This window comes from Triticum dicoccoides, chromosome 4A, assembly GCF_002162155.2.
Source record: "Triticum dicoccoides isolate Atlit2015 ecotype Zavitan chromosome 4A, WEW_v2.0, whole genome shotgun sequence".
In the NCBI taxonomy this organism is placed as follows: Eukaryota; Viridiplantae; Streptophyta; class Magnoliopsida; order Poales; family Poaceae; genus Triticum; species Triticum dicoccoides.
In genome coordinates, this window is record NC_041386.1 from 445,380,535 (window position 1) to 445,388,606 (window position 8,072).

The 8,072-nt window shown below is 41.5% G+C and overlaps 1 protein-coding gene across 1 annotated transcript; it reads left to right on the top strand.

Annotated features, from left to right (window-relative positions):
* Window positions 1–5,330: 5,330 nt before the first annotated feature.
* Window positions 5,331–8,072, top strand: LOC119286081. Its single transcript, XM_037565411.1, has 4 exons — window positions 5,331–5,709; window positions 6,883–6,979; window positions 7,123–7,182; window positions 7,744–8,072. Exons 1-4 carry the CDS (start codon window positions 5,390–5,392, stop codon window positions 7,822–7,824), a joined length of 558 nt encoding a protein of 185 aa, XP_037421308.1. The 5' UTR covers window positions 5,331–5,389; the 3' UTR covers window positions 7,825–8,072.

Genomic DNA, 8,072 nt, shown 5'->3' on the forward strand with positions numbered 1-8,072 from the left:
AAGGTACTCCCAAGCCAACCTACAACGATTCTCCATGTTGTTTTGAATATGCATGCACATAGAATTAAGCAAGTTGACTCCAACTATCGATTTTCAGAATAATTGTGAGGGCATCCTCTCATCTCCTTGTTGATCTTATCTGAATAATTGCTGTACTTGTATAACTACAACCTTGGTATGTAGAACTGAACACGAGATGAGACATTTTGATTTTTTTACTTCTACTTCACGTCATGCACAAAAAGTGTGCCTAATTTCTTCATATTTCCCAAGGTCTTTCATGTTACTCATGTCAACCCCGAGCCTTTGTGTCTTAAGTTAATGATAAAAATATTGGTAACTTTGTCATGGTAAGTAAGAGACTCGTGTCTTTTTCTAGCTTGAGATTGAGGATGTCGGATACATTTTTATCATAGGATGCATTCTTGTCACAACAACAGGATGCCGAAATTTTATAGGTTACTCCTCCCGCTTGATCGTAGGAACAAGAATTTTGGTAACAATCCCATCAATGCGCTGATAGATAGATCGTGCAGGTCCTGTTGAGGCCTCGCGCCAAGCGGAAGAGTGGGACGAGGACACTTGGCAAGGACGCGACAGCTCATGGTTGACCGTGCACATTGGCCAGGAGTGTGTTAATTTTTGGGGCTTGAAATTAACTACTTAACCAGGGTACGTGATGTATTTACTAATGTGGATTTCTATTGTTCATTTGCAGTGGTATTGGACTGAATGGGGAATTTATTGTGCATCTAATTTGTAGAATTGGGGGCATAGCAATTTTGGCTCATCCGTAGACAGTGCAACAATCATTTAATTTAATGTGATAAAAGGACATGAAAGGTGATCGGCTGCATGCCATTGAGGTCTTGTTTCTAGTCAAATTATAATTTGATTGATTTCCAGTATGATTGATTTTATTTCTAGGCAGACTACAAATGGACCAGAGCTCTCTCAGAGCTGCAATCAAAAGTTGTCGCCAATGGTTTAATTGCTTTTCATTTATCTTTATAGGCTATGAGGTCTGATTGTGCTTCCAGATTGGAATTGTTGGAAAGCTTAGGTTTCCTGATCTAGCTAACAAACCAAGCAGTCTATTTCACAGCAAGACAATGGCATATCTATATGTACCTTGAGCTCTACATTTTCTAGCAGCAAGATAATAGCATATCTATATGCACCTTAAGAATTGCATTTTCTACCAGCGCTTGTATTACTAATACTACTGGATTGATATAAAGTCAGCGAGTTCAAAATTTTTATGTTTAGTTTCGACTGATGTTACGGTTCTTCATTGAGTTTTGTTCCAGGTATTTATCTAGATCCTTGAGATGCTATTCATATTGGCCTGAATGTGGGTTGAATTCTGAATCATAAAGAAGCTAGGAGATTTGTCTTCCATGTAGTGGTGCTGATGCTTATGATTTTTGATACTTCTCCAACGTATCTATAATTTTTGATTGTTCCATGCTATTATATTATCAACCTTGGATGTTTTATATGCATTTATATGCTATTTTATATGATTTTTGGGACTAACCTATTAACCTAGAGCCCAGTGTCAGTTTCTGTTTTTTCGTTGTTTTTGAGTATCGCAGAAAAGGAAAACCAAACGGAGTCCAATTGACCTGAAACTTCACGGAGATCATTTTTGGACCAGAAGAAGCCCACAGATTACCGGAGCTGGGCCAGAAGAGTCCTAAGGCCACCACGAGGATGGGGGGCGCGCTCTACCCCCTGGGCGCGCCCCCCTGCCTTGTGGCCCCCCTGACCGACTTCTTTCACCTATATATATATCCATATACCCTAGAAACATCAGAAACGAGAATAGATCGCGAGTTTCGCCGCCAGAAGCCTCCGTAGCCACCGAAAACCAATCTAGACCCGTTCTGGCACCCTGCCGGAGGGGGAATCCCTCTCCGGTGGCCATCTTCATCATCCCGACGCTCTCCATGACAAGGAGGGAGTAGTCCACCCTCGGGACTGAGGGTATGTATCAGTAGCTATGTGTTTGATCTCTCTCTCTCTCTCTCGTGTTCTTGAGGTGGTATGATCTTGATGTATCGCGAGCTTTGCTATTATAGTTGGATCTTATGATGTTTCTCCCCCTCTACTCTCTTGTGATGGATTGAGTTTTCCCTTTGAAGTTATCTTATCGGATTGAGTCTTTGAGGATTTGAGAACACTTGATGTATGTCTTGCACGTGCTTATCTGTGGTGACAATGGGATATTATGTGATCCACTTGATGTATGTTTTGGTGATCAACTTGCGAGTTCCGTGACCTCGTGAACTTATGCATAGGGGTTGGCACACGTTTTCGTCTTGACTCTCCGGTAGAAACTTTGGGGCACTCTTTGAAGTTCTTTGTGTTGGTTGAATAGATGAATCTGAGATTGTGTGATGCATATCGTATAATCATACCCACGAATACTTGAGGTGACATTGGAGTATCTAGGTGACATTAGGGTTTTGGTTGATTTGTATCTTAAGGTGTTATTCTAGTACGAACTCTATGATAGATCGAACGGAAAGAATAGCTTCATGTTATTTTACTACGGACTCTTGAATAGATCGATCAGAAAGGATAACTTTGAGGTGGTTTCGTACCATACCATAATCTCTTTATTTGTTCTCCGCTATTAGTGACTTTGGAGTGACTCTTTGTTGCATGTTAAGGGATAGTTATATGATCCAATTATGTTATTATTGTTGAGAGAATTTGCACTAGTGAAAGTATGAACCCTAGGCCTTGTTTCCTAGCATTGCAATACCGTTTGTGCTCACTTTTATCATTAGTTACCTTGCTGTTTTTATATTTTTAGATTACAAAAACCTTTATCTACTATCCATATTGCACTTGTATCACCATCTCTTCGCCGAACTAATGCACCTATATAATTTATCATTGTATTGGATGTGTTGGGGGACACAAGGGACTCTTTGTTATTTGGTTGCAGGGTTGCTTGAGAGAGATCATCTTCATCCTACGCCTCCCACGGATTGATAAACTTTAGGTCATCCACTTGAGAGAAATTTGCTACTGTCCTACAAACCTCTGCACTTGAAGGCCCAACAACGTCTACAAGAAGAAGGTTGTGTAGTAGACATCAATTTTCTTTAAAAAATATATGATGATATTGAGATGACAAGGGTAGTCACCTGCTGCGACTAAAGGTTCAGTTTCATACTTATGATGATACTTTTCGGATGATTGCTCTTGTACTATTCTTTTTTAGTAAGTATTAAAATATCTTGTTGTATGGAAATCTGATTTCTACTAAAACTTTGTCAAGAGGCTCATTTTCTTATACTAAAATCTGCATTTTTTACTGATTACTGAAATGTACCTTGTTACTAAAATTTCATAGTAAGGAGGTCAATGGAGCAAAAGGCACGAGAAGGAAGGAGCGGTGCCACAGGGACGACGTTGTCGGCAGCGCCTTTGGAAGGATTCGCTTCAGAGAAATTACGGTAGTCGGCCATCACGCTGGGGAAGCGGGGAGGATGTCGTTCGGAACGGCTGGGCCTAGAGGAGTGTGTCCAGGTGGACAGGTGGTGGCCGAGGATGGCCACGAGCAGTTGGGTTGGGCATTTGTCAACGTGATGGAATTGTTGCTCAAGGTACCGACACCCTTGTTTTGACCCAACGTTTCTCGGCTAGTTGTGCATAGTCAGGACTGTTTCGTGCATCTGGGCGATGGCTCATGCCATCCACTTTCAAAACAATAAGGTAGCCATCCATGTCATTGTCGCTTGTTGTTAGTTTTGTTGGATTCCATACTTTATGTGGTGTTCCTTAATGCATGAATCATTCTTAATATGGACGGAAGTCTGAAAATTGTTGTAAGGTTATCGCCATTTTTTTAAACTACAGAAGTCTGAAGATTAGAAGCATGATCTTTTATTTTCATGTTGCTCTACCTCTGTAGTGTCAAGTCGCAGAAACTTTTATCACATATCTTCATGCGCAATATGCTAATTTCTCCTTGATGGCAAATAATCCGAACAAAATATTGGGAAGTAATGGAGTCCTCGCCAGAGTAAGGGGGGAAACTGTGGGAGTGGATGCACATCATGTAGGCGAGACGTCATAGCTGTGGTCGTAGTGGCCATGAGCGGGCATAGAGGAGTTTACACTAATTACTTCTACATTGATATTATTGTTTGTGGACTTGAAAGGAGAAAATAATGGCAAAAGGTCCCTCAAAATTCATAGCATGGGTGTAGAAGGTTTGGGGATTTTGAGCCGGATGGGACATTGATGATTGCGGCTGGCTTGGATAGGGAAGGTAGAGATAGTAAGTGAAGAGGAGCAGGAGAACGAAGATGAAGAAGAATAGTGGTTTATAGGCAGAAAAAAAAAATCAAGAATGTTGCTTAATGTGCATGAAGATCCAAACAATGTATGTTTGACACGATTAAAGTTGACTCATGTCGAGCCTCAGGGTGGTGGTGGAGCAGTCATGGCGGACGGTTGGTTGCGGCCACCGTGTAGTTGTGGAGCTGGTCCTGGGAGAGAGGTGGTCGATGAGCCCGTGCTGGAAGAAAAGTGCTGCCCGTAGGCAAGGTAGGATGGATGGTGACCATCACGGTGTTTCCGAGTGAGCGAGGCGTCCGCCATCGCGCAACCAAAGAAGTCAAAGTCTGTGTCAAGATTGGCCACCGTGGTTGGCGTGAAAGTGGATGGACCCGAAGGCCGGTGAGAAAGACATTTTTATTATACTTGCTCAAATATCGTGCGAATGAAACTAAAGATAACATTTCTGATATTGTGCGAGATTCTTTTAAACGCATCAAATATATATTAATTTGTAACAGATTTTTAGTTGGATCATTGCTCTATATGTATGCATTGTCAAATTGCCTTTTGTTAACAATTTTTAATGTAAGTGAAGCAGACTTAAATTATTACTCAATTATGCCCGTGCTATTTTTTTTTTACATGTGAAATATAACATACATTATATTTACATAATTCCAGCAAAATATTTCAAAAGCCCGTGATAACACACGGCGGGCATTCTACTAGTTATTATAGGTCATGCCTTTTTGGAGGACGATTTTTTTTGCCCCTCTGTAAGTCTGTGAGATGTAATTATCTGTGGGGCTTGTTTGGCCCCAGCCGGTGTTAGTGGAAGCAGGTCTCTGAGTTCGAAAAAAAAGAAAGATCTACTCATGGACATTGCCGAAACATGAACGTGGCGTGGGTTGTGAAGCAGGAAACGGCCCATGTTCCTTCATCTCCCGCCCCTACTGCCCAATTGGCGGGAAACTCTCTCCCACGCGCGCCCTTTTCACATTCTCCACCATCTTCTTCTATAAGATACAATCTCTTTCCTCCGCGAAAACCGAAGAGCCAAACACCCACCCAGTCCACTAACCAAGCGATGCCTCCCAAGCGCAAGTCCCCGGTTGCGACGGCGGCGGCCCCCGCAATGCCGCCTAGGATGACCCGGAGCATGGCCGCCGGGAAGCGGGGCGCCGACGCTCCGGCCAAAAAGGAGGAAGCACAGGCGGCGCCGGCGGCGGCCGCGGAGAAGGGGAGGAAGAAGGCCAAGAAGGAGGTGTCTGCGGTGGCGAAGGAGGTGGAGACGGTACTGTCGCCTCCTGCAGCGCCCAAGCAGAAGGTGAAAAAAAATGCCAAGAAGGAGGTGGTGGCGGGCGGTGCCGGCGCTGAAAACGGGAAGCGCGTCATCGTCGAGGCTTGGTAAGTGCTTGCGCCGGTGCACGTGACGGTTAGGTTTAGCTTTTTGTGACCATGGATGATTTTAACTGATTTTGTGTCGGATTTAACGGGACTTTTGGTACGATTAATGAATGAAAAAGGTGTTGTTTAAGATTATTATTTCGTAGTTTAGATGGGGAAAAGGTTGAAACTGATTTTAGGGGGAAGATGAACGGAGCGACATTAAGCAGATCTGTTATTTTCACTTTTTTTTAATTATATATGCTGCTGCTTGTAGATGGTTCCACACAGGAACTACTTCTACTCTTCTTGAATCTCATCACATATTCACTCTGTAGTTAACCGTGGCAAAAATCAAAATATGTGATTTAAATGGTATGCATCATGCATGATCATGATCAAATATGTATTGCATGCGTTCCAATTTGTAAATAAATATAGTATAATATGATTCACAAGTCGGAATATACTAGGCTACTGTTCTAAAATGTGATTAATAATATGAAAACATCAGCTGAAAATGTAAGTTTCATTCTGCCAGTTGCCATCTTAACCACCATCCAAAGTCCAAACATCATGTTGGATTAAATACGTCCATTAAGCTGGCTTGGAGATTCATCTATCTTTGCAACACTTGCTAACTTGTTGAATAGTTAGCACCGAAAGAAGGTTACACCATCTTCTTTTTCTGGTTCTAAAAATTCCTCTCCTTTGGTGGCTTTCTAACAACAGTCTTTTTGTTTCTTTCACACCAATTTCAATGGAAAGATTAAATGATTTTCAGTAGCAAGGGTGGTAGAATACCCCATTCGCGCTCTCTTTAATTGCACCTTTCCATTACTGTAATTTGATATATGGCAACTACACCCAAAACAACCTGTTCTTTATTGTTTCTTGGAGATATTTCTCTTCTTATGTAGGAAACTGGAGTAGTGAATTATAGTTGGCTGGGTGCAACCATTGTTCTGTATCATCTACTAAAAAACCATTGTTTTCTACCTTGATACTCAAAATATTTCTGACATGGTTACATTTGATCTGGACATACCTTAGACTCAAAGCATGTACTTCAATATCCTTGGTCATTTAAATAATCTGCAAGACTTCTCCAGCTGTCTGTATGTAAACTCAATAAGCTCTGCAGTTATGGTTGTTCTTTCGTCTTACTGATTGCTTGTTTGTTGAACTCTCCAGCACCCAGTGCCAACAGTTCAAGAGAAGAGCTTTAAAGGTGAAGGAGGATCTTGAAAGTGCTGTCCCTGGGGTTTCTGTGACAATCAACCCTGAAAAGGTACCTTCACTGTGTTTCATCTACATAATCATCAACTTTGCCACATCTTTTTTGGCATATTTTTCGTGTATATTGATCTTTTAATTGGCATTTTTTCGTGTATATCTACACCTGAATTGACATATCTTTCTGTCTTTTTTCAGCCACGCCGTGGATGCCTCGAGATACGGGAGGAAGGTGGTGATGTGTTCATTTCACTGCTGGTAATCTTAACTGTCTCTGGGTTAATTTCTGAACCATACTACACTGATCAGATAACAAAGAACCTCATTTTCCTGTGAAAGCTTGCTAACTACTCCCTCCGTTCTAAAATAGATGACCCAACTTTGTACTAACTTTAGTACAAAGTTGTGTCATCTATTTTGGAACCGAGGGAGTATTTCTCCGTCCCAAAATTCTTGTCTTAGATTCGTCTAGAACTCTAGATACGGATGTAAGAAATACTAAAACATGACTTGATACATTCGTATTTAGACAAATTTAAGACAAGAATTTTAGAACGGAGGGAGTAGTATAATCCATATTCTTTGTTTGTTCCAGTCTGATGGTTTCATACTCCCTCTGTCCGAAAATACTTGTCATTAAAATGGATAAAAAGAGATGTATCTAGAACTAAAATATATCTAGATACATTCCCTTTTAACCATTTTGATGACAAGTATTTTTGGACGGAGGGAGTACTAGCCAACAATTTAGAGAACCTAAACTTGTTGCACAGCTTGATGCCACTCCAAATATTTTTAATGCTGAAAATTGACATGCAGAACATGCCACGGCCCTTCAACAAGATGAGGGAGCTCGACATGGACAAGGTTACCAAGGACATTGCCCAGAAAATTGCTTGAATCTGACGTGGCATTAATGTATGGATGCCCTCCTTTTGCAATTGAAGTTTAGGGCTTATTTTGTGTGGGAACTTGGTATTGCAGTGGCCGTAGAATGTGGGATCAGTGTTTCGTTATTGTGTCCTATGTGGGCTAAGACATGCTGAAATTATCGCAGTGGCAATGGATATTACTCCTCCCTCGGTTGCCCTTGTGTTATGTGCTTCCTGTCCTGAAGCCTTGGTTGGTCTTAATATTTGAGTACCTAT

What these genes read in the sequence shown, in the direction of transcription:
- LOC119286081 (XM_037565411.1), top strand. Translation starts at nt 5,390, where the DNA reads ATGCCTCCCAAGCGCAAGTCCCCGGTTGCGACGGCGGCGGCCCCCGCA. An exon ending in CGCGTCATCGTCGAGGCTTG is followed by an intron (nt 5,710 to 6,882) that starts GTAAGTGCTTGC and finishes TGAACTCTCCAG; the next exon opens with CACCCAGTGCCAACAGTTCA. An exon ending in ATGTGTTCATTTCACTGCTG is followed by an intron (nt 7,183 to 7,743) that starts GTAATCTTAACT and finishes ATTGACATGCAG; the next exon opens with AACATGCCACGGCCCTTCAA.